This window comes from Ranitomeya imitator, chromosome 5, assembly GCF_032444005.1.
Source record: "Ranitomeya imitator isolate aRanImi1 chromosome 5, aRanImi1.pri, whole genome shotgun sequence".
NCBI classification, from domain to species: domain Eukaryota; kingdom Metazoa; phylum Chordata; class Amphibia; order Anura; family Dendrobatidae; genus Ranitomeya; species Ranitomeya imitator.
The window spans coordinates 301252913-301280512 of NC_091286.1; the positions used below are offsets into that span (position 1 = coordinate 301252913).

At 41.3% G+C, this 27600-nt stretch overlaps 1 protein-coding gene across 1 annotated transcript in view; it reads right to left on the bottom strand.

The window, feature by feature from the left end:
* LIN28B (lin-28 homolog B) overlaps positions 1–27600 on the bottom strand; it is a 147286-nt gene that overhangs the window by 95488 nt on the left and 24198 nt on the right. Inside the window, exon 3 of the mRNA XM_069726651.1 lies at positions 3134–3265. Within this exon, the coding sequence (XP_069582752.1) occupies positions 3134–3265 (132 nt within the window). The remainder of the gene's footprint in view (positions 1–3133; positions 3266–27600) is intronic.

Here is a 27600-nt window from a genome sequence, read left to right on the forward strand (position 1 = left end):
TTTTATCCGTTTGTCATGTGAAGTTTTCAGTTACATTATTGTTGAGCAATTTTTACGCAAAAGCTCTCCACTAAACTAGAAGCGTCAAAAATTTAGCACACAAAATTAGGACACATTTTAGAGGCTAGAAAAGATTCTGAAAAACAATGTACGGTAAGCTAATAAAACAAATTTGTTAAGCATAAGTATTGGTTTCACTAGAAAAGCAGATGACAAATTTTACACTTTTGTATTTTTTTTTTAATTTTATATCCCTACATGTTACTATGTTACCTTAATTTAAATATCTAATTACTATTTAAAACTGCATATTGATATGACACCACACACAGTTTCAAAGGGTGTGTCACAGCTTTGCTTAATTTGTCGGTATTTTAATTAAAAAGAACATTTAGAAAAAGCATAACATTACTTATGTTTGATTATTTATTAGAAGAAAAAAAAAAAAAAGTATTTTTTCCTTCACATTTAAATTTTTAAATTCCGCCTGACTTTTCTTCAAATCTTCTATTGCCCCCACTAAGCTTAAACATTCCAGATTTATAGGTCTAATGATGCTTATTGCTGAATTGTTAAACTCTTTCAGATAGCAGGTTGTGACTTCCATCATCCTTTCCCTACAGGATGGGTTGAAAATTTAGTGTTACTGCTTCCTCCTAAACTAATTGTAGATCATACTTTTTTGTCAACATGTAACTCAATTATGTACATATTTTTTTCATTAACCTGAGAGTCTTCACACTTGTGTTTCTTCAAACAAAATAGCTTTTGTTTTGTTTCATTCCGTTAATTAAACTTTGTTTAAAAAAAAAAACCTATATATAAAATAGTTTCTTACTTTTGCAATGTACTTCTACATCAGTGTAGAATTTTTTAATTTGCGGTTTTGTGTAATTTACTTTTCATGTATTCATTTGTCCTAAAAATGCCTCCAGACATCCCTTCTCATCCATAAACTTACTTTTTGGAAAGCTTGTCATTTGATACAGTTTTGAACTTATTCTCTTAAATCGGTTTTAAAAGACATTTTAAAATAAGTTATAATTTAATAGAATGTATTTTATGTACAATCCCTAAATCCTGTATGTATATTTATATCACATAGAAAATTTATTTTACTAATGAAATTATTTAAACACTTAAAAGGTCCATGTATATTGCACCATGTTTTTTTTTGTTGATTTTTTTTATTGTCAGAAGTTGTACATTTTTTTTCCACTTTGTGATATGAGGGCTTATTTTTGGAGGGATTGTATTACATATCTCTGCCTCTAAAAGCACCTCTCAGATTCAAGAATGGGTCTCTTCACCTAAGAGAAGTTTAAAAATTAAGTTTCCTGTGGTGTGGAAAAAATATAAACATATAATAGGAAAGTTACAGGTTAGCAGTTCAGTCTGACAAGGTCTACTGTTTTGAGTCAGAGGCTTTTGCCCCATAGTAGGTCTTATAACCTTGGGTTATATGTACAGACAAGGGGCGCAAGGAGGTGGAATTGTCAACTTTTCCCCTGGAGAGTAAGACAGTCTGAGGGTTTTGTGCCCGACATAGGGACCCTCCTCTAGGAGATTAATTTTATTGCCCAAAAACACCAGGCTACAGTATTTTATCACAGTGATGGTATACTGCTAATATATTCTATCCATATGATTGGTGTACAGCCTCTGAACTCCACAAAGCATGAGAATAAAAGAAGGTCTGAGCTGGTTTATTTATTGGGTCCTTTTCAGGCTTTCCCTCGAAAACTAGGAGCACCAGATAATGTTGTGCTGCTGTTAGTTGAACTGTAGGTGGTTGGAGGTGTCATTGTGGATGGAAACCCAAAAATGACACAACCCTAAAACAGTACTGCATCCCCTTTGTTCACAGAATTGGTTAGTGTTCCATGGATCCTGGCTATACGCCATCACTTTACAAGGTGGTAATATAACTGATCATTAAAGTGGTTTCCAGGCAGATTCCACATGAAAACTGGGGTAAAAGGCTGCATACAGGTCACCTTTATTAAATGGGGGTAATGCTGCAATTCAAACTGCATTCAAGTTCCGCAGAGCAAGTACACATTACAGTTTTCAGTCAGTTCTTAAGGGTAAACTGTTAGAACCAGGTAAAATGAGCAAGCATAAGGATCTCAGCAACATTGACAAGGGCCAAATTGTGATGGCTAGATGATTAGGTTAGATCTTCTTCAAAACAAGTTTTGTGCGTTGTTTGCAATATGCAGCCTTGAGCACCTAACAAAAAGTCATCTAAGAATGGACAAACTGGTGAAACAGCAACAGTGTCATGTGCGCCCAGGCTTACTGCTGCGTGCGGGTCGGATCGCACAGACCTACTATACCATAAATTACTGAAAAAAAATAATGTTGTCCATTATAAAACAAAATTGGAATACAGAATACTTTATAGATTACTGTGCAATAGCTGGGCATTGGGGAGTCTACAGCTACACAAACTGACCTCTGTCCAAAGCGGTTACAAGTGGGCATGTGAGCATCAGAATTGGACCATGAAGCAATATAAAGGTGGTCTGAGCATGTGAATCAGGTTTTCTTTTCTATCATGTGGATGGCTTAGCAATATAAAGACGACAAGCCGATGTGGGTCTTGGCATTCATGTAAATGTTACTTTGACAAACACCATCTGCCTAAATATTGTTGCAGATTATCTACACTCCTTAGTGCAACGATATTAAAGACAGCGTCCTTTCAGCATCATAATGTGCCCTGCTACACAACAAAAGCCTACAGCCTGCAGTGATCCTCAACCTACTGAACAGCCGCACAGCCAGCTCTTCCCTCTCCTAGTGTATCCTCACCCACCCCCTGCAGACTGAGCCCTCGCGGGCAGGGTCCTCCCTCCTTATGTACTTGTGTGCCTTGTTATCTGCTCATGTTTAATGTATTTGTCTATATTTGCCCCGTATTCACATGTAAAGCGCCATGGAATAAATGGCGCTATAAAAATGTATAATAATAATAATAATAAAATATGTTCAGGAATGGCTTGAGGAACAAGAAAAAGTTTAAGGTGTTCATTTGACCTCCAAATTCCTCAAATCTCTTTGATTAAACATCCATGTGATGTGCTAGTAAACAAGTCCCATCCATGGAGGCCCTCACCTACTAACTTACAAGACTAAGCTTCTTATTCACAGACACTGCATGACATGTTAACAGGTCAAAGCTGTTTTGTCTTAATTTTCTGCCCACAGCTTCTTCTCCAGTGTTATTTTTCATCTGGTGAGGTGAATCCTCAAAGCAGTTCTTGAACAACATATACAGGTGGTGCTGGTACAACAAAATGGCTGAATTGGGGTGAAACCATAACGAAATAATAACAAGCTGCAGAGAAGATGACGAACAAGTGCAGCAAAGCAGAATTAGTGATGACTGATAGCTGGAACAGCAATGACTGATGCTGCAGAGCTAAGAAAATGATTACCGGAATAGAGTTGTAGTGGTTGATTTAGCAGTGATAGAGCAACGATGACCGGAGTAACTGAGTTGTAGCAGCGATATCTGTGTCACTAAGTGTCAGTACTCCAACCACCTGAATATTTCCGCTGTGTTTGGCCAACTGAGCTGGCTTTAAATGACATGAGAAGATGAGGTCATCGAGGAGCATTAGGTTGCCACAGTAAGCCAACAAGCAGAAGAGGACACATAAACAGGTTTAAAAGGGGACGTGATGGAATCGGGAAGGGCGGGTAACATTAAGTTTTCATTTCTGGGAAGCAATGCAATTACACGAGCAATCTCTCAGAACTTTCCCATACACATGAATGCTCATATGTTTTCAATAGCTTAGCTCCCAGAAAACAAAACTACTCAACCCTCATCATCTGTCTGGGGAGGGACCACATCGTGATCTGGTACGGCTGGCTTGTAAAAAATAAAAAATAAATAAACGTATGGGATCCAAGTTACACCCCACCCCATGGATAGAGTGCAACTTCTCAATCAATTGGGGTCTGAATGATGAAAACTTCACAAGTTAAAAGAGCGGGGCTCTTAAATGAATTAAAGGACAAGCATGCTCAATGGAACCCCATTTAGAATGAATAGAGGAGAGGTGTGCATGTTGACCTCCAACTAAGGTTAGGGACACATGGCGACACTACACCTGTCATGAAGCCAAAGGTTGGCGGGTTGTTGTTACTACACCACAGCACAATACAAGTGGAGTCATATTGTTACTGAGGGTACTACAACAGCAACAAGCAAGTCACAAAATCCAATTGTGGTGGATTTTTGTGACTTGCTTGTCGAAGCACCATTGGGGTCACAATGCAACACCATTCACTTTTCACGTGCTGTGATGTATCAGTGACACCTAAAACTTTGGCAGTTTAATAGGTGTTATGCACAAATTTTTAGAGCCCCATTTTCAGGATATGTGGGGGTCACAGTGATCAGACCCTGTGCGATCAGTAAGTATACAGTATCCTATGGATATGGTATATCTTTTAACTGTTCCAGTGCATTATAGTTGTTTAGATAAGTTTATGATTTAACTTTTTCAACAGCCCTTTTATTCTTTCAGAATGAGAGTTTTGCAATATATTAAATGAAAAATGTTTTCCCATCTAAGGCTACCCACTAGACAGAGAAGCTTAAATCCATGTGTGGACGCCCCCATTCACCATTGTTCAATATACAAGACAGGCTCTTCCCACTGCTGATGTTTCTCCCTGCAGTTCCTTTTAAAATATAGATTTGAATGTTGCCCACCTTATTATACACACTGTAAGGTTTGTACCCGCTCAGATGCGTAGGAGGAAACAGGAGGCACATTCTCTTTAATGTTCATGTGGGTTTATTTGCTCCATAAACCAGCAAGGCAGCAACAGAAAGGAAAACAGTCCGTACATCAGGCCGACATAGCATAAAAGTCCATAGAAGAGCTCTGCTCTTCTCAGGCCTGTGGGCACACGGGCTGTGTAATGTCCAGCACTCAGGCTCTATCTGAAGCCACAGACACAGAAGGGCTTCTCCCTCTCAATACACAGACTACTGTCTGTAGTGTCCAGCCTGGACACATGGAAATCTGTCCACACTGACAGACTCCCAAACACTCACTCCATGTGCTAAACACATCTCCTTTGCATAGGTGTAACCACACCCAGGTACCTATCACATGGCCAGTCAGGTGAGCGTGACATCACCACAGGTCCTTAAACACAAAACCACCTTTGGGTGGGTTTGTAGGTGACTGAACCCACCAATCTCTCCAATCACCTGGAAGCCTTCCCAATGTAAACCAATCCCTCAGCAGTAGTTCTGCTTGAGCAGATGTATAATGTTCTTCTGTCAACAAACTGTCATGTCAACTATGTAATTCCTTTATGATTTTTATGATTTAAGTTGTGCTGCTGTGATACCATAATTTCCCACGGGATCAATAAAGTGTATCGTATCGTATCGTATGCTTCCATCTCAGTGCCACCCACCTCTGCGATACATATCGCCCATTAATCACATGACCAGTCGCTATGCCACAACACTTATTAACAGTCAACCTCCAAAAAGACCACTACCTTAAGAACTCAACCTCCTTATCTAGCCCTGTTTAGAGCGTGTGCATGAAAATAATTTAACAAAACAACGACACATTGAAAAGCTCATGTGCATATCTCCATAGAAGTCTTAAACGTGTTTGCATGTCAGGCTTTGAAACATCAATGTAACCAGATTATTTACGGGATTATATTTAACTAGCTATTGAACCCATTCTACACCCGGGTGGCGAGCATTTATATTGGTATATGGTGTCCATCCTGGTATGTGCTGCTACCATCTTGCGCTCCCATCTTGTTTTGTGCGCCTCCATCTTGTCACGTGCTACTCTCTTCCTGAGCCCTCATCCTGTCATGTGGTGCATCCATCCTGCGCCCCCATCCTGTCATGTGATGCTCCTCCCATCCTGGGTCCCCATCCTGACATGTGCTGCTTTCATCCTGCGCCCCCATCCTATCATGTGCTACTCTCTTCCTGAGCCCTCATCCTGTCATGTGCTCCAATCCTGCGCCCCCATCCTGTCATGTGGTGCTCCCATCCTGCACCCCCATGCTGTCATGTGCTGCTCCCATCCTGCGCCCCCATCCTGTACCCCCATCCTGTCATGTGCTGCTCCCATCCTGTGCCCCCATGCTGTTATGTGCTGCTCCCATCCTGGGCCCCCATGCTGTCATGTGCTGCTCCCATTCTGCCATGTGCTGCTCCCATCCTGCACCCCCATTCTGTAATGTGCTGCTCCCATCCTACGCCCCCATTCTGCCATGTTCTCCTCCTATCCTGCAGCCCCCGTTGTCATGTAATCCCATCCTGCGTCCCCATTCTGTAATGTGCTGCTCCCATCCATATGCCCTGTATGCTGCTCCATAAAAGTTGATGGCCCCCATAAAATGCTCCATAGTATTTTATGACCCGTATGCTGCTACAATATAAAAAAAAAAAAAAGACATACTCACCTATCGTCGCTGGGCGCCGAGTGTCGGGGGCCTGAGCAGGCGGGGACACTGGCGTGCTATGGGGGCCAGGTGTTGGTATCTCCGCTGGCTCAGGCACTTGCTATATTCACCTGTCCCCTGTTCCACCGCAGCGCGGTGCTCTGGCTGTGACTGTTCAGTCAGAGGGTGGCGTCGGCGCGCACTAATCGCGTCATCGCGCCCTCTGACCTGAATGTCACAGGCAGAGAACGCGGAAGATGGCGGTGCGCAGCGGTGGAACGGGGACAGGTGAATATAGCATACTCACCCCCCTGGCACATCCCTGCTTCTCCGTCGGAGATTGCGATATGCGTTCAGTGCTTATGCATACCGCAAGCTCTTCTGGGCTGCGTCACTCTGTGGGGTCCAGGCTGCGCAAGCGTTTGCACAGTCTATAAAGTGGTGGGACAGAGTGACGCTCCCAGCATTATATTATAGATTAATGTTGCATTGTGTTTGCTAACAGAACAGTATATCACATTTAGGCCACATTCACACGTTCAGTATTTGTTTGCCAAATTCAAGAGTGGGTGAAAAATGCAGAAGTGGTGACGTGTTTCTACAATACTTTACAGTTACATTCTGCGACAGGGCAGGGAGAATCGATCTCCCTGCTCTGCCGCTATAGGGCCCCTGGGCAGGCGGGGGGAGGGGCCCGGTGCCAGCAGTGGGCCCCCCGCCCGTTATCGCAATGTGAGCTGAATCGGCATCTAGCCGATACAGCTCACCGCATTGATGAGGGAAGGAGCGCTGCGCTCCTCCCATCATCCCCCACACTGACAGTGGGCGCGATGACGTCACTGTCCTGCGCCCGCTGTCAGTGGATGAGCGGGAGCGCCGCTGGAACAAGGAGGAAGAGAGGTGAGTATTTGTTTATTTATAGGATCTGCCTATGGGGGGAGCGCTGCCTTATATAAATGATCTGCCTATTTGAGGGGGGGGGGGGGGTTGTGCTGCCTTATATAAATGATCTGCCTTTTTGGGGGGGGGGGGGGGGGGGAGTGCTGCCTTATATAAATGATCTGCCTATTTGGGGGGGGGGGGGGGGGGGGAGTGCTGCCTTATATAAATGATCTGCCTATTTGGGGATGGGGGGGGGGGGGGGGGAGTGCTGCCTTATATAAATGATCTGCCTATTGGGTGGGGGGGGGGGGGGAGTGCTGCCTTATTTACAGGATCTGCCTTTTGGGGGGGCGCTGCCTTATATACATGATCTGCCTATTTGGGGGGGGTGCTGCCTTATTTACAGGATCTGTCTATTGGGGGGGCGCTGCCTTATATACATGATCTGCCTATTTGGGGGGGGTGCTGCTTTATTTACAGGATCTGCCTTTTGGGGGGGCGCTGCCTTATATACATGATCTGCCTATTTGGGGGGGGTGCTGCCTTATTTACAGGATCTGTCTATTGGGGGGGCGCTGCCTTATATACATGATCTGCCTATTTGGGGGGGGTGCTGCCTTATTTACAGGATCTGTCTATTGGGGGGGCGCTGCCTTATATACATGATCTGCCTATTTGGGGGGGGTGCTGCTTTATTTACAGGATCTGCCTATTTGGGGGGGGGGCGGGAGTGCTGCCTTATTTACATGATCTGCCTATTGGGGGGCGCTGCCTTATTTACAGGATCTGCCTATTGGGGGGCGCTGCCTTATATACATGATCTGCCTATTGGGGGGGGGGGGGGGGGGAGTGCTGCCTTATTTATAGGATCTGCCTATTTGGGGGGGGGGGTGCTGCCTTATTTACAGGATCTGCCTATTGGGGGGGGTGTGATGCCTTATTTACATGATCTGCCTGTTGGGGGGGTGCTGCCTTAAATACAGGATCTGGCTATGGAGGTGCTGCCTTATATACAGGATACAGGATCTGCCTATTTGGGGGGGGAATGCTGCCTTATTTACAGGATCTGCCTATTGGGGGGGCGCTGCCTTATATACATGATCTGCCTATTGGGGGGGGGGGGGAGTGCTGCCTTATTTATAGGATCTACCTATTTGGGGGGGGGGGGGGGGGGAGTGCTGCCTTATTTACAGGATCTGCCTATTGGGGGGCACTGTCTTATATACATGATCTGCCTATTTTTTTTTTTTTTTTTTGGGGGGGGGGGGGGGAAGAGTGCTGCCTCATTTACAGGATCTACCTATTTGGGGGGGGGGAGTGCTGCCTTATTTACAGGATCTGCCTATTGGGGAGGTGTGCTGCCTTATTTATGGGATCTACCTATTTGGGGGGGGGGGGGGGGGGGGGGAGTGCTGCCTTATTTACAGGATCTGCCTATTGGGGGGGTGTGCTGCCTTATTTACATGATCTGCCTATTGGGGGGGTGCTGCCTTAAATACAGGATCTGGCTATGGGGGTGCTGCCTTATATACATGATCTGCCTATGGGGGGAGTGCTGCCTTATATGCATGATCTGCCTATTTGGGGGGGGGGAGGGGAGTGCTGCCTTATATGCATGATCTGCCTATTGGGGGGGTGCTGCCTTATTTGCAGGATCTGCCTATTGGGGGGGGGGGTGCAGCCTTACATACAGGATCTGCCTATTGGGGAGGGTGCTGCCTTATATACAGGATCTGCCTATGGGGGTGCTGCTTAATACTACAGGGTCTGCCTATGGGGGTACTGTCTTACACTACAGGGTCTGCCTATGGGGTACGGTCTTATACTACAGGGTCTACCGATAGGGGTGCTGTCTTGTACTATATTGAGGACTATCTGGCACATTATACTATATGGAGGTTATCTATGGGGCAATCACACAGTGAAGGGACATCATACAGTGTGGGGATTACAGTGAGGGGGCCATCATATAGTGTTGGATCCATCAAACAGTTTTGAGGCTAATGAGGGGTCAGTATACTGTGTGGGTGGTACTATACAGTTAGGAGGCATTATACTTTGTATAGGGGAGCTGTATAGGGGGGAGACTGAGGACATTTATTAAATGTAAAGTGGGCACTTATTGTTATAGGGGAACACAGGTTACTGTGACTATCAAAGGGGCACACAGGGCAATATTACTTTCTAGGGGGCAAAATGTGGGCACTAATTTCTAGGGCACTTGCACCCGGCATTACTTTAGAGGGTACAGAGAACCACACAGCAGGTGCAGTAATAGGGACACATACGGCAGCAGCGGCTCAGTATTGGGGTATCAGGTGCAGTAATAGGGACACATACGGCAGCAGTGGCTCAGTATTGGGGTATCAGGTGCAGTAATAGGGACACATACGGCAGCAGCGGCTCAGTATTGGGGTATCGGGGCAGTAATAGGGACACATACGGCAGCAGGAGCTCAGTATTGGGGTATCAGCAGGATGAGGAGTTTGTACAGGTTGGAAATAGATGGTGATGGGACTGGAATATGAGAAGTGAAATGTGTCTTTGTTGTATTTTCTGCAGACGAGTCGTGGCTGGAAGAAGTTGTCATGTCGGTCTGGGCCAGATGGAAAAGACATGAAAAGTGAACGATTCCATCATAAAGGACTTCAGCGGTAAGACATTATCTGTAAATGTGCTGTGATCTCCTACATGTTCTGTAGGACTGGTATCTACTACTGACCATATGGCGGTAAATCCATGTTGGTCTTTATATAGAGATCATCTTCAATAATAGCGCGGTCATCTGCTGAAGTTCTCCTCCACTATTAGGGCGCGTCACCCAGTTATAATCAAAGTTACCTGGTTAGGGGCCCACTCAGAAGCTTCGCCCCCCCCTGAACCAAAACCCTAGCTACGCCTCTGGTAATAGTGTTATCTTTCTGAGATCGCAGTGATCAATAAAAGGTGTGTGGCCTTCAAATGTGATTTGACTACCAAGTACATTAGTGCTGATCAGTAATCGTGATTGTTTAGGTTCTGAGAGAATGCTCTGTTAATCCCTTACCAACATCCACCATACATATATGGCACAAGTCGGTAGAGGGAAAATGGAGTGAGCTCACGAGGTGAGCTTGCCCCATGCCCAGCAGATAATGGCTGTGTTAGGCCACATTCACACGTTCAGTATTTGGTGAGTTTGTTATTTCAGTATTTGTAAGGGTACCGTCACACTATACGATTTACCTACGATCATGACCAGCGATATGACCTGGCCGTGATCGTAGGTAAATCGTAGTGTGGTCGCTGGGGAGCTGTCACACAGACAGCTCTCCAGCAACCAACGATGCCGAGGTCCCTGGGTAACCAGGGTAAACATCGGGTAACTAAGCGCAGGACCGCGCTTAGTTACCCGATGTTTACCCTGGTTACAAGCGTTAAACTAAAAAAACAAACAGCACATACTTACATTCTGGTGTCCGTCAGGTCCCTTGCCGTCTGCTTCCCGCACTCAGTGACTGCCGGCCGTAAAGTGAAAGTGAAAGCACAGCCGCTGTGCTCTGCTTTCACTTTACGGCCGGCAGTCACAGTGCGGGAAGCAGACGGCAAGGGACCTGACGGACACCAGAATGTAAGTATGTGCTGTTTGTTTTTTTTAGTTTAACGCTTGTAACCAGGGTAAACATCGGGTAACTAAGCGCGGTCCTGCGCTTAGTTACCCGATGTTTACCCTGGTTACAAGCGAACGCATCGCTGGATCGCATCGCTAGATCGGTGTCACACACACCGATCTAGCGATGACAGCGGGAGATCCAGCGATGAAAAAGTTCTAAACGATCTGCTACGACGTACGATTCTCAGCAGGATCCCTGATCGCTGCTGCATGTCAGACACAGCGATATTGTAACGATATCGCTGGAACGTCACGAATCGTACCGTCGTAGCGATCGAAATGTTATAGTGTGACGGTACCCTAAGCCAAAACCAGGAGTGGAACAATCAGAGGAAAAGTATAATAGAAACACGTCACCACTTCTGGATTTATCACCCACTCCTGGTTTTGACTTATAAATACTGAGGTAAAATATTGAACACGTAAACGTGGCCTTACAGCCAGGACATTCTTATAATAGCTGCGGATGGAGTGGAGCTTTTCCCGCGACTGTTAACTTGTTAAATGCCACTTTCAAACTGACAGTAGCATTAGCAGCACATTGGCATGGGGTGTGTCATTCTGTGTGCCCATCGGCGTGGTTACTATGGCAACTGAGGGCCTGTTTAAGTCCTCTGTTCCTGTCAACACGGAGCTCCTTTGAGACCCAGCCAGTGGCTTCAAATGAGACTGATTTTTACTGCATGCAGTAATATTGTGGTATCGCTGTGTATAGTACAAGCGACCGGACGATTGCACGTTCAAGTTCCCTAAGTTGACTAACAAATACAGTAAAAAAAAAAAAAAAAAAAAACGTGGAATCGCTGCATATATAAAGGTCTGATCTATCAAAAATATAAAAAATAACCAACCTCATGGGTAAACTGTGTAAAAAAAAAGAAAATAAAATGGCAAAATGTAGGGAAAAAAATGCCATGAGAAAACTATATCCCTTGCAGATGGTCATTTAAAAAAACAAAACAAAAAAAAAACAAAAAAACAAAACCCTGTCTCGCCATACAAACTACAAATAATAGGTTCTCATACAGCTATATTGGCCAAAAGAAAATGAAATGTTTTCCCTCAGTTCCTGGGTTTTTTGTTTATTTTTGCACAGCCTAAATTATGGGGAAAAAAAATGGACAAGTTAGGCATCGGGAAAATCATACGAGTGTCATATTGTCAGGTCATTTTTACCACACAATGTATGTTGTAAATACAATTCCCCAAAACAACCTCAGAATTGAATGTTTTTTTATCACAATTTCACCACCCTTATAAATTTGTAAAGCCCACATTGCTGCCATGTTAATACTCCATCGAAGCCTAGACAGAGCTTGGGATTCAGAGGAGACTGTAATTTAATCTATATACTGTAATAACTACAGTATTGCACTATATAACAAAAGACAGCAACTGATCTCAGGTTTAAGTCTCCTAGGGTCACAAAAAAATAAATACATAAAAAGGGAGAAATATTTAAAAAAAAAAAAAAAATAAAATAAAATTGAAATCGCCCCATTTTAAACTTACAAAAAGAAAAAACCCACACTAAAAAAAGAATATTCAGTATCACCACGTCCAGAAAAGTCCAACTTATGAAAATTGGCATTTTTTGGTTGCACACACCAGAAACAGTAGAGTACAATTTCCATTCTTCAGAATAATGGCCAGGTGCTTCTCATCATAGGCCTAGTTGGCTCCTCTGCAGACATATGGTTCAGGAAATGTTGGAGGAGAACCATTTTCATACCTATAGACAACTTTTGATATCCATTTCCTAATATAGAAGATTAAAATGTGTTTTCCCGCATACTTCTAGAACCATCAGTCAGTGAAGCCTTGCTGAAATGCACACAGTTTTCTCAAGAGCTAAGAGTACTATCACACTGTGGTTTCAGCATGTATTCAGAACCATGCCAACATACACTGGGTGAGGTTTTCAAATATTAATTAGCCGCAAATTTTACCAATATTGCAGCATTACCATCCAAGACATTGTGGCTATTAACCCCTTCAGAACTGGCCAATTTGTCATTTTGACCACTTTTTCTGTTTCCCTTGTAAGAAGAGCCATCCCTTTCTTTCCAACCTAGGCATGAGGGATTTTTTTTTTTTTGGAGGACGAGTTATAGTTTTTAATGACACCGTTCGTTATTCCATATATACTGAACAAAAAGTGAAAAAAGTTCCACTGAAAAACTGACAAAAAAAAAAAAAAATGCAATTTTGCAAAAATGACATTCATATATATATATTTTTAAATCTACGTTCTTGAATATACAGTTTAGATATACAACTGTGTATATATATATATATATATATATATATATATATATATATATATATATATATATATATATATATATATATACACACATACAGTTTATAAGGTTACAACTTGTCCTCTCTACAAACAACATTCTTAGGGTGTTAACTGGCCAACTTTATAGGGTCCTCCATTTTCAGACATTCTAGAAATCCTCAAGGAATGGCTTGTTGAGTTTCCTTGAGAATTGGTTTGGGAAAGCGTTTTAAAGAATAGACTAAATCAAAAAACGATAAACAGATCTAATCATTCACTTCTTTGCAGTATGTAAAATATGTTCTAGATGCGGTGATCTGAACACACGTTTAAAAGAGGTTATCCACTACTTACCTTAGGCTAGGTCATCAATGTCTGATAGGTCAGGGTTTGACACCCAACACTCCCTTCTGATTAGCTTGTCCTGGCGTCAGCTGCTGCCAATGCTCAATTGTGGAGCTTCTCTGTCTTCTCATAGTGGCTGCGGCTGAGAACTGCATATCCGCCTCCTATTCAAATCAGTAGGAGGCGGATCTGCAGTACCCAGCCACTATCAGAAGACTGAGAAGCTCCGCAACTTAGCATTTCTGGACAGCGGCCTACACCACTGATACCCGAAAGCAGCTGATCGGCAGGGGTGCCAGAACCCAACATATCAGACACTGATGACCTACTCAAAGGATAGGTCATCAATGATGAGTAATGGACAGCCTTTTTAAATATGTTTTTCCATATTTTCTATTTAGCCAAGACAAAGATCCAATATAATAGGCACACGCACCCACCGAATGTCAAGAGGACATTAAAAATAAATCTGACAAATAACAGAACCCAGAAACCAATAATGGCCATAGAAACACACACACATATATAGGTTAATAGTGAGCGAAAGGAGGAAAAAACAAAAAGACGAGAAGTCTTCTAGAAGATGTACAATTCTGCTCTGCATACACTTTTATAAGATGTCTACCTAATAGGAGAGATCGGCTGTATATACCGTAGATTGGGTCCCTAGTGGCCCCTTTCTTCTACACAGCCAACAGTTGGGCCAAAACTAGATAACTACTGTTGCTTTGCGGCAAAACAATAGAGAATAGATTAATTAACATATACAGATGATCATTGATATTTAGAAGATACTAAGCAAGTGATGTCACTGATCTTAGAATGTGGGAAAAGATGAGTCAAATATGAAATTTTTCTAAGAACAAAAAATCATTCAGATTAACTGACCTGGTTCCTTGGGTGACTTCTTGAAAGGTCTGATCATCTTCTACGGCACCTAGAAGTCAAAGTTTTTGTTAGTCCCATGATATTGAAGTTTTCAGCTCTTCTAAATGTCTAATTACAAGTTATACCAGACTTTTGGCCGTTGTGAACTCGAGACCTTTGTATTATGTTCTCCAATTATCTCACCTTGCTTTAAAATACACTTGCCAAAACTATAAAAGGTAATCCCCGGAAATCGGTGGGATCCCCTATTACAAATGGGGCCACGTAAGTGCTGTCATTCTAATGAACACAATGGATGGTATCAGATAAGAACACATCAATTTCCCTGCACAATAGAATGTGCTCTTTCCATTTATTAATATTTGATGGCAAAAAGTAAGCAGAGGACAAGTTATTATTCCTCTACAGTGCTTACACCACACAAAGAGGTCAATAGGAAACATTGTGTGAACACGGGACCCTTGATCATCAGGGTAATTCGATTCTTTTTTGCTAGGGGACATTCATCTATTGTCATTGATTGGTCACTGCTCAAATTTCCAATCAATTATTTTCAGCAAGCAGTGTCAGAATGATACAAATATGCAGAATAATTGATTCATTTTGATCAACCGCCAATAAAGTGCCAACAACAATCATTACATTGATATCGTGAGCTGAACACTTACGTGAAGGAACGGCTGGGGAGTGGGATTATTCTTTTGTAACAGTATTTAGACATTTTCCTGTTTATACTTAAAGTACAGTTAAACTCCATAGACGCAATAGTCAGACATGTTGAGATCTTCATGTTATGTGACCTTATAGGAGTATTTTTTATTATTACAAACAGAACTGATGTGGTGATGATACAGAGACAAGGTGCATGGGTTTACCTAATTTGCAAGCTGTATTTTAGGTTAGGGCTTTGTGTTACAGATCTAGTGTTTGGCTTTGCAATGATGATATTAAAGATATTCTGGGACCAGGCTGTCCCATGAAGAAGATGCATGACATATTCTCTGCAAAGTCAAATTATCATAAAATAAGGTAAAGTGAGGAAGCTAATTTATATATGAAGATACAATTCTTGTGCTTTCAGATTTTATGGTTCATCAGAAAATTCTGTAAGTGCATAATCACAATATAAGTACGGTATTTCACTAGTGTCTTATAGCCAATCTGACACTTTAGAACTTCACTATCCGATTTTTCCCAAAAAAAATTAATACAAAAAATAAATAAAAAGGTGAGATAAAGTGTTAAACCAAAGTCAACATGTTTGCCGGTCAGTGGTCATCTTTAGTGGACTGTTTAATAGATCATTTGGTGCACACAGACCACCATTGTGTTTACAATACATATCCTGCGTAAACAAAACGATGCGCTGCCAAGATTGGGGCAATAAAAAAAAAATCATTTCATCTGACAAATGAGTGTTTTTCTCGGTCATCAGGTAATCGCCAACCTATTTAGACTTAAAGATTAGCGTGAAACGAGTGTTCGTTCTAACATCCAGCCGCGATAATCATGCAGTATAAATAATGGACGGTCAGCACAAAATGACTGTTCAAACCAAGTACAGGCGCTCTGTGCTTCATGGAGAGGCCAATCAGTCATATACACCTTACCACCCACCTCCAAACTTCTCTGGCTCTATGAAGCCAAAGCTGTCAATCAAAGAATGGGTGGGAGATAGACAGAAAACAAGCATGTGGGAAAGTGTAGCTAAATGTTTGGCCACGCAATGATGCACCAAGCGCCTGTACTTGCTCTGAACAGTCTCCCTTTAAGGGAACAACCGCTGTTTTTGTGATTTGAAAGTGGATCTGCTCAAAAATTCCCCATCAAAATTCACATTCAAAAGTTTTCAAGTTAATATTGGAAGAGGTATTGAATATTCAAGTTAAAATTGAACGTGGACCGGCTTAAAAATCCTCATCAAAAACACGGCCGACATATGAAATGGCACGTTCACGTAAAGGTTCTGATCTATCCGTAAACATAATAGATTTGAAAAAAAAATAAAGAACGATGAGAGAAATGGCTTTTATTCATAGTACATCAAGGCCGTTGAAACGATTACTATAGCAATCAGATATAGCCAGAGATGGAAAAATACCTGTGCGGATTATTGGTGTCATATTGCGTCATTTACAATGACTAGGGGCGGCTACACACCAGAACTGCGCCAGATGTTTTCTATGGAGTAGACGCAATAAGACGACATGCTTTATGCAAGATGGAATAAAATGTGGATGTTTTTATACTAGGATTTGGGACTTGCAGCTTCTTCTACCTACTTCATCATACCGCCCCATATTAACACATCACTACTGTCGTGTCCTGGGAAATCACTCGATGATGTAGTAATATTGACAAGATCTGGGAGATTTTATATAAAGAAATGCAGAATAACCAGAGCTGTGAACTCCCCTCTTGCATGACAATCCGCTCTGATAGATTTACAAATCCATCTCAGCTACAACCAGTTCTGCTTAACGGAAGAATTAAATGGGCGCCACGACATTCAGAAACACATCTTTCATAGGGATTTGCCAAGCACGGACGCTCAGCTCCGACAGTATCAACTGAGAAACAGCCAACATTGTCCAAATTAGACATCTATGCTCTGCAAAAATATCACCACTACATCCACATACTCAGCTCTGCTGCACAGGGCTGTAAGGCAAGGTCCTGACTCCACAGCCCTGCTGCTACATACAGCATTTCTCGCACAGATAGTTGGGCTAAGAGCATATGGAGGAATCACATCCACTAACTAGATCTTGTTACACCTCATACCCAGCTCTGTAATGTGCATGTAAAGGTGTTGGTGAATCTACATACCCAGTACTGCTACATGTACAAATAAACTTGACTCCGCTTGGTATGTGATGCTCATCTAAGCTTTATCTGTGCTATTAGAAGAGTTTAAGGAGCTTTTAGTTAAGGACAACATCTGCAAAGAGTTTGTATGCTCTCTCCGTGTTTGCGTGGGTTTCCTCCGGGTACTCCGGTTTCCTCCCACATTCCAAAGACATACTGATAGGGAATTTAGATTGTGAGCCCCATCGGGGACAGCGATGATAATGTGTGTAAAGCGCTGCGGAATATGTTAGCGCTATATAAAAAAAGATTATTATTATTACTGCAACATAATTTAAAGTCCAAAATTTAGACTTGGCATCTAGAGCAACTCACTAAAAAAGACAAAAAAAAAAAAATCCACAGTACAAGTGAGCTGACTTCAGGATGCAGCTGCCCCCATGATGAGAACAGGGGAGAAAAAACTGAGGAAACAACCACTCACACATCTACCATTGTTGGAGGGGGTGGTTGCCTAGTTTTATAAATGCGCACCGATCAGGCTTTCATAGGGCGTCAATCACCCTGGTACATTGGATGCAGTGTCTGGTTTACAGCCTATTAGTGGAGCCCATTCTATTAGGTCAAGTGGGCTGCCCAGCACGATATAAGTGCACCCCACAGGGATAGGTGCCAACAATACAGGGCCCGACTGCACAAAAAAATGTACTCCAAAAGATAAAAAGATGTAATAAATGTTTGATGCATTTATCAGTATGTTGGCCTGCAGAATCCGGCACAGCATTAGTAGCACGCCCTGGATGGCAAGTACGGCTGCCCTCGTTCTGTGATGCATCTTGATATCTACATGAAATAGCCAGTATGCCTCCATATTCAGCACAACCCAACCAGGTATCTGGTTAGGAAGCGTGAAACACTAGGTACAATGTTTGGGTTAGGCCAGGCTCAGACCTGTGCCATCACCACGCAGTTGTATTCTTTGGATCGCGCTTTACTTTTTGTATTATTGTGCTTGATGCTTTGGTCTAATGACATAAAGGGTTGTCCACTACTAGGACAACCACTCCTTGATCTAAAGGTTTGGCGCTGATAAAATAATAAAGCTTATATTCACCTCCTGCACCATTCCAGTGGCTCTCATGCGATTAAGACACGTGAGCCTGGCGTCCAAATCAAGAGGAAGTGAGAGAGCAGCCAAAGATTTGACTTTCTCTTGATGTTTGATTTGTCTGAAGGCAGAGACAGTGACACCAGCGCTGATAGGGCGCCGGGCTCACGTGTCACAACCGCACGCGAGTCCCAGGAATGCGAGTGCCTACACTGCTGGAACGGTGTCAGCACGGGAGGGGTGTATAAGGTTTTTTTTAATTTATTGGGGCCAAGAGTGGGGTATGAAAAAGGGGGCTTCCAAGTAGTGGAAAACTTCTTTAAGTGCTGTGACATACTTTGACCCCTTGGTCTAATTACACTAAAGTATGACAAGCACTTTTTTTTTTTACAATCGGTCCTTGGATATATTTTTATAGATTTGTTTTTCTGGTCACTTGATCTGATGACGAACGCTTATTAAATTTATTACACTGCATTGTAGTCATTTGGCCATATTGGTGCTAGTGACTAATCATTTTTTGTATATACCTTTTATGCCTTACACAGTTAACACATTTTTTAATCACTTATTTAGATCGTGAGCCCCATTGGGGACAGCGATGTTAATGTGTGTAAAGTGCTGCGGAATATGTTAGCGCTATATAAAAATAAAGATTATTATTATTACCGTATATCACTTGATCTTGCACTTTATTCATATGGCCACTTAGGCTTTGAGAATTATATATATATATATTATCTTTTTGCATAGTTTATTTCCATCTAAGACTATTTTGTACCCTCCACTGCTTGTACATCATGCCGGGTATCTACAGTGTTTCATTCTTTGTGAAGGTCGTTATTATGTCTTTCGGATTGGTGAGATTACTCTGCATTTTTATCTTTTTATATGTGTTGTATTGTCTTTTTTTTTATTCAATAAAGGTTTATAATACTTATTAAGATTGGGCATTTTGCTTCCTTTCCTTTGTAGTTTGTCATTTCTGGAAGTACCTATGTTTTTTGGCTGGGCCATATTTTGGGTTTTGTGTCACTTTTGGCAGAAGAAATTTGGTAAATAAGATTGGCATTGCAGTTCAAATACTATTTAATGGTGCTGGGGAACAAGCAGTGCAATTAGAGGCATCATTAAGCGTCTGCCATAATAACAGGTTTTACAGAAGAGACAATATCATTAGTTTTGCTGTAGGCACATCTTAAATGTTGCTTTGTTTCTTTTTTTAAACAAGTTTACTTAAAGATAAAATATTTCTCAGGTTGGGAGGTTTCTTACAGCCATTTCTGGTCAAAAATCCACGATGGCAATGCAGTTACCGTTTAGTCTTAACTAATTCCCTAATTGCTAGCTCTACATTAATAAATTGATTTTTGCTACCTAAAATAATATACAGGGCAAGACCACATTGAGCTAGATTCATTTAGGATTTTCTGAAGTCTCTTATTTTTGGCTCCTTGCATTTGTCGTTTTTTGTTTTTTTTTGCTACATTTTTAAAAATTATGCCGGCTGTTAATGAATTACAGGCACAGCCAAACAAAATGTCTCTGTATTTTTGTCTTTAACCAGCCTTTGACTTTTTGACATATTGAGAACACCTTCCAGGCAGGAATTGCTGGGAAAAGCACAAAATTTTTTTTTTTTTAAATGCAAGATTTGGTTAACGTTGCATTTCATGAAATCTGTCTAAAATATCTGTGTAAGCAAAGTTGTTGAATAAAATAATAATAAAAAAAAATATGAATAAGGTACAACTACTAAAGCCACTAGAAAAAGAGCAGTTACGCCAGAAAAGTGAAGAAACCACAATGATTTAGGGATATGCTGCATCAGAAATGCGCTGCGTCTATACTACTTTCTTATAGATTTTACTGTAACAGGATGACAGAATTAATACATTTTTAATATATAGTGCTAGATACGTCTTTTTACTTGCATGTTTATCAGCATATGGCTGGACCAATTTTCCGATAGAAAACAAGTTGTATATTTATTACGCGTTACTTATATAGCGCCATCATATTCTGCAGCGATTTTCGTTATTATTGCTGTCCCCGTTGGGGCTCACAATCTAGACTCCCTATCAGTATGTCTTTTATATAGGGACCCGATAGAATTCTGCTCACATTCATTAGAGTATATTCACACAAGGCATTTGTGCAGCATTTTTTAGGCATGAAAAACGCTGCAAAAACCACTGAAAGAATTGAAATGAGGATTTGAAAAATGCAAGGGGAATTTTAAAAAAAATGCAGCAAGTGGATGACATTTTATAATGCTTAGCAGTAAAAATACTGCAAATACTCAAAGTGTGAACAAGCTCTTAAGGGTTGTCTAGTATTCTGTAAATTAAGCTTAATCACTGTAAAATACACTAGTTACATACATTTATTGATGAGTTTTATTGCTTTACCTTTTCTCACATGGAGACGAAAAATCCATATTTGACTTAATCATTCCTACAATTGAGCGCTTGCTATGTGTATCGAGAATAGACAACACAAGAAATCCCGTTTTTCAGGGTTTGCTACTTGCAGGAATGCATGATTATTAAATATATTTTAGGCAGTATTCACAAAGCCTTTTCTCTCCTACATTTGGTGTGTGTGCCTTGAGCGTTCACGATGGATGCCAAACTCGTCTAGAAAACCTTATAGATTGCCCTTTTGGCGATCGACGGGCAGGTATGCATCGATAGAATATTTATTTTTTTTTAAGAATGGGATGAGACATAGGCCAAAATAAGCAATGTTAGAAATATATTCCTGGAGGATTTCCTGACAGTGGGAACAGAGACTACATCATAGACAGCATACACTGCTCAGATAAGACAAATTGGTTAAATTATTCAGTATGTATGACATTTTAGCCTCTCGCTGTAGACTGTAAAGGTTTAGTAAAATAATAAGCTTGAAAGTCACCAATTGAAATATACAGACACTCATGAATCTTCATTCGGCAGTGATGAATCTTTATCTATATAAAAATCTGGACAACACCTTTCAATTCTCCTTGGAATGCAGTTGTACATGTACAAGTCTCTGTAGCAGGACAGCAGGCCATCCGTCAAGTTCTTGGAGGGAGGTGAAACTGGGCTTTTTTTTTTTTAAGTCTACAGCTGTTCATATAATCTAATGTGTTTGGGGGGGGAACTCATCTGTCCCCCATGGCAGATGTCAAAGAAAACTAGCATGCCAGACATACCCCATCCTTTGTAGTCTTTAGAAGCCATCTAACTGACAATAAGAGTATTATTAGGGAACAAGATTTGGAACTGGTTCTATAAATCTCTTTATTCTGCTCTTATATCACCATGAAGAGTTAAAGTTGGTCGGAAAGCCCCCACACGATTGCTATTGAAACTCACAGACACTTAAAAAAAAAAAAGTTAAGACTAAAATTTATTTCCACTGTACATCGATCCAGGTGTCGCATTTCTAACCACACGCATGTAAAAAAAAGTCTGATATTCACTCGTTTATTATATTAAGAAATATAGCTGACTATCGAAAAATAAGAAGAGGTTGTCTAGTTTCAGTCTTCTGGCTCCTAATGACTTTAGCTCGTCAGTGAACGGTTAGTTAGAAAATTAAGTTTAATGTGAAGCTCTTATGTTGCACTTTCGGAGCTTCCAAATAAACAAATAGTCATCTATCTTCTTATATGAAGTTTATGACCTCCAGCTGTTGAAGACCCACTGTTTTTGGTTATTTGTCACAATTTAGCAAACCTTTCAATTGTTACTCCCCCTAATTATGCCTTTATATTAGTTTACATTACTGAGCATACATTAAGTGGGTGTACTGCGTGGAAAGAAAAAGGCTAGAACATATAATAATATTATAACATATAATAGATATCCACTTACAAAAATTATTACATTTTTAGTTAATAAAAAGGAGAAATCTAATTGTGGAATAATCCATTTATTGAGGTTCCTAAAGCTTACTTTTCTGTGGGTGTTTATAAGATTGAGGACAACCATGTGCCCCAGCTTGAGAAGGGGAGGTAGTAGGGCATCCGCCCTTTTTTATTATTATTACCATGTCCTTTCAACCCCTAGTTATGTCTTTTTAAAGATAAAACACCTTCAATCGTTTACAGCAGGGAGGAAATGCATGGATGCAAGTAGCCATATACATGGAGGGAACATGAAAGGAGCAATAATTCACTTTCTGGACTAAGGCACAACCAGGATTTGGGGGCTGAATCCTAAGTGGAGAAGATGGCTTTTGTATTTTAAATGAAGAACAATGCCTAAATTGTTGCTCCTGTGTGGCTATTTTCTGCCCCCAAATGTTCAGAAATTAAGGGTTATATCTAAATCTATGTGACATGGCCAAAAAACAAAAAGGTGATTGAACATGAAGACTGATCTGAAGGAAGTCACGACTCTATTGCTTGATTTATAGGGCATTTTTACGAATGCAATCAACTCACTTTAGTGAGCACTACCATTAAGTGCCGCGTCTGTCATGGAATGTTACAATTCAATTTGAAATAGTTACATTGAAATTGTGTGTGTGTGTGTGTATATATGTGTATGTATGTATATATATATATATATATATATATATATATATATATATGTATATATATATATATATATATATATATATATATATATATGTATATGTATGTATGTATGTATATATATATATTACACCTCTGTTTTGGAACAAATGTACAACTATCTGTAATTGTTAAAATATTACAGTGGATTTGTGCAAATTGATATTAGACACTTCCTTTTCATTTTGCTAAATAAGTTAATATAACTGCATGCTATATGTTTATTGGTGGAAATAGTTCACTAAAATAGTGAACTTTATTTTTAACAAAAATATATATTTCATAGAGCTGAAAATGTAAGCATTTGTCTGAGAATCTGCAGCATTACGTTACTCATGTTATGTGAGTGTAAAATAAACTATAAAAAATGGAAACGTTAAACTTGATGCTTTCGATACAAATTTCAGCACATTTGTCAGGACTTTATCCTCTCCCTCTAACCTTTTTTCCCACACATTTCCTTGCTTTTAAATGCTATCTACACAGACTCAAAAATTGCATTTTAGGTTATAAAATAACAAAATTAATAAGATAAAAAGCACTCAGTAGTAGTTAAACCTAAAATTCATAAAACAAATTATTTCATTGTATGGTTAAAAAGTCTAACTGATCCTTGACATCTATATTTTTGGTTTTATCTTAGTCATATGTACACATTTTAAAAAAGATATAAACTTTCCAGTCCTATATAGGAAGCACAATTATAGATAATACTTTAGTTAATAAAAAAAAAAAAGTGAATTAATTACAGCCACCACTGTTCAAATGAATGAAAAAACATAGAAATGAAAAAAAATATATCTTGAAAGGACAGATTTACAAGTCTTAATAACTAAGGCTAAAATAGAACAAATTAATCAGAAACAAACATCAAATAAAAACACTTGGTTAAAACCCGATTCGTAAACAGATTTTGTCTGTTAAAGAATAGAAGTTACATAAATCTGTAGGTTAGTTTTGTTATTGTTTTTTTTTCTTACAAAGACTGGGTCTTAATATGTTCACTAAATTATTTGATATTTTAGAACAGTTTCCAGTGAACATTTATTGATTGTATATTTACAATTTGTGTTCAGTGTTAAAGAAACACAAACTTATTTAAACAGATTGGTAAAAATCATTAAAAATAAAACCTATTAAATAATTTTAAATATTCTGAACTAGAACATTTTTGGACACATTTTCTTCTTATTTACACATTTTCTTCTTATTTACACATTATTTCTACACTGTGTTTTAGTTTGTGTAACGGTTTTTATTCAGAGTATTATTGTTTAGGACAAAAACACTATTTGATACAGGAAAATAAAAGACAAAACTAAAAATACCATATCTAACCCTAACAGTAAAAAGCAACTTATTGCCTATTGAGTCTACACGTTGAATAATATATTTTTGAAAAATCTACTAATATTTAATGTTTTTTTAACTATTCCATGCATCTTCAGAAGCGAGATTAAAAACCTGCATTTTCATATATACTATTTAGAATTTAAAAATACACGCAAAAAAAAAAAAATCTTTCATTTCCAATAATTGCAAAATAGCCCACCTACAGAAGGTAGAAATTTGTGCTTCTAGTGCCACCTATAGGTTGCTACCCTGCAATGTTGACTTATTATAGGGTATTGCCTTTAAGGGTGAATTCACACTTATGAAAATTTGATGCAGATTTTTATCTTTCCTGATTCATTTGAACAAAGCTTTCCGAAATCTTGCCGAGAACTAGAACAGGTTTTTAGTGTAATAAAAGTGTCTGCAATAGGTTTTCTATGAGCTTATAGGCCCCAAGAGTCTCTCTTTAATGCACCCATTGGTCACAGCGTTAAAAACCTGCCACAGATTGTAAGCGGTGGAAATGACTCAGATTTCAATGTGGATTTTGGTGCAGATTTTGGAATTTTTTTTTTTTTTAAAGCCCGGACGAATCAGTATATTCCACAGCGTAACAAAACCATTTTATTTTTCTCTGCTGTTTATTTCTAAATGCTTTAGACTGTTCTTAGCTTCACATAAATGAGGATTTTCTTTTAGTCTAACCTTATTAATATGATTTTCTAAAGGCTTTTCATTCAGAAAATCATGAGAACATGCTGAAACAAAGACAATCCACTCTAGGTATGGTATTTTTTTTTACCAGCATCTTCCCAAGTGTTTTTAAAGAAAAACAAAAGTGCTTAAAAGTGATATAATAAGATCCACCGTAAAAACACTCGTCTGAGGCCAAGAACAGTGTTAGCAATAGGAAAAGAACGTCGGAGCTGCAAAGCAAAAAAGGTTTTGTTACGTCAGTGAGTAATTTAGCACTGACTCATCCAATATTTATGTTAATAAGAGGATTGGAAATACGTATCAAAATCCACTATGAAATTGATGGAATTTCTGCAACAAAAGGAGGTGCTGCAGATGTGAAAATCAGAGGATTTTGATGCAGATTTTTTTTTCTTTTTTTTATTAATTTTAAGCATTTATAGACCCCAAAAATACCTTCTAAAAAAAAAAAAAAAAACACCTTATGGCTCATCAGTGTCCCCCCCTCCCTTTTATGACTTTATTTTTAAACTATGCTTACAAATATTCTTTTTTTTTTTTTATTGACTGTGTCACAAAGACACTTGTGTGAAGCTGATTTTTAAAAAGCTTTGTGGGTTCAAACACAATATGACACCCTTTAAATCTATACAATGAAGAGTGATAGAAAAAAGCCATAAATAATAGACCGTTGTAGCACGCTGTATATTTCATGGCTGACTTTCAGCGTCACCCCACAAATAAGAAGAAACAAGAGATTTATCCAAAATACACTGTGAAATTAGCCTATAAAGAGTTCACCGCAGCTCTCTTAGTTGGGGGCTTTCCACGTCGGCCTTGGACGTTTAGCACCAACCTTCCGGGATCCCTTACAATCGAACCCACCCCCTTATTGTTACCCCGCTGCACCAACAGACGGACATATCAATAAAAGCTAAATACTTGGCAAACTGGAAAGCGTGACTGACTGGCAGGAGGTGGTCTGGGGCCTTGTTGCCACCAAGCCGTTTCCCCCTCCTAATCGGCCGCTATAGACCGCGGGGAAACTGAGAAGAGAATGAGCCATAGTTTACCACGGGCCGCCTACATTCATCTGGCACATCACTTGGACCCTTCAAAGACACAGAAAACGTTACATTTGGTGGGTTTTTCCGTCTGGTTCAAGAGTTTTACAGTAGAAAGCCTGATGATGACTAAAAATACTGATATAGAAGGTGCCGATGTGTGAACCCGGCCTAACAAGCCGGTATACATCCGCCAAGAACAGAGAACCTAAGGCACCCATGAAATATATGGGGAGCCCTTTCCTACACATATAGGGCCACAGAGGGCTGTAACTATAGTGGGTGCAGGGGCTCCCTGAAGAACAGAAGGGTCCTAAAGCTCACTATTCTGGTAGTGGGGGCTTTGTGGTTACGCCATTGGCCACCTCTGACCTCCTAATTTGCTGATCCGGGTGAAGTGCCCACAGTAGGCTATCACTTAAAGGCCACCCCATAGTCCGCAGCCCACATACGGCACAAGGCATCGGGGCCACAGCCCACATACGGCACAGGGGCCACAGCCCACATACGGCACAAGGACCACCAGCCCACATACGGCACAAGGCACGGGGACCACCAGCCCACATACGGCACAAGGACCACCAGCCCACATACGGCACAAGGCACGGGGACCACCAGCCCACATACGGCACAAGGCACGGGGACCACCAGCCCACATACGGCACAAGGCACGGGGACCACCAGCCCACATACGGCACAAGGCACCGGGACCACCAGCCCACATACGGCACAAGGCACCGGGACCACCAGCCCACATACGGCACAAGGCACCGGGACCACCAGCCCACATACGGCACAAGGCACCGGGACCACCAGCCCACATACGGCACAAGGCACCGGGACCACCAGCCCACATACGGCACAAGGCACCGGGACCACCAGCCCACATACGGCACAAGGCACCGGGACCACCAGCCCACATACGGCACAAGGCACCGGGACCACCAGCCCACATACGGCACAAGGCACCGGGACCACCAGCCCACATACGGCACAAGGCACGGGGACCACCAGCCCACATACGGCACAAGGCACGGGGACCACCAGCCCACATACGGCACAAGGCACGGGGACCACCAGCCCACATACGGCACAAGGCACGGGGACCACCAGCCCACATACGGCACAAGGCACGGGGACCACCAGCCCACATACGGCACAAGGCACGGGGACCACCAGCCCACATACGGCACAAGGCACGGGGACCACCAGCCCACATACGGCACAAGGCACGGGGACCACCAGCCCACATACGGCACAAGGCACGGGGACCACCAGCCCACATACGGCACAAGGCACGGGGACCACCAGCCCACATACGGCACAAGGCACGGGGACCACCAGCCCACATACGGCACAAGGCACGGGGACCACCAGCCCACATACGGCACAAGGCACGGGGACCACCAGCCCACATACAGCACAAGGCACGGGGACCACCAGCCCACATACGGCACAAGGCACGGGGACCACCAGCCCACATACGGCACAAGGCACGGGGACCACCAGCCCACATAC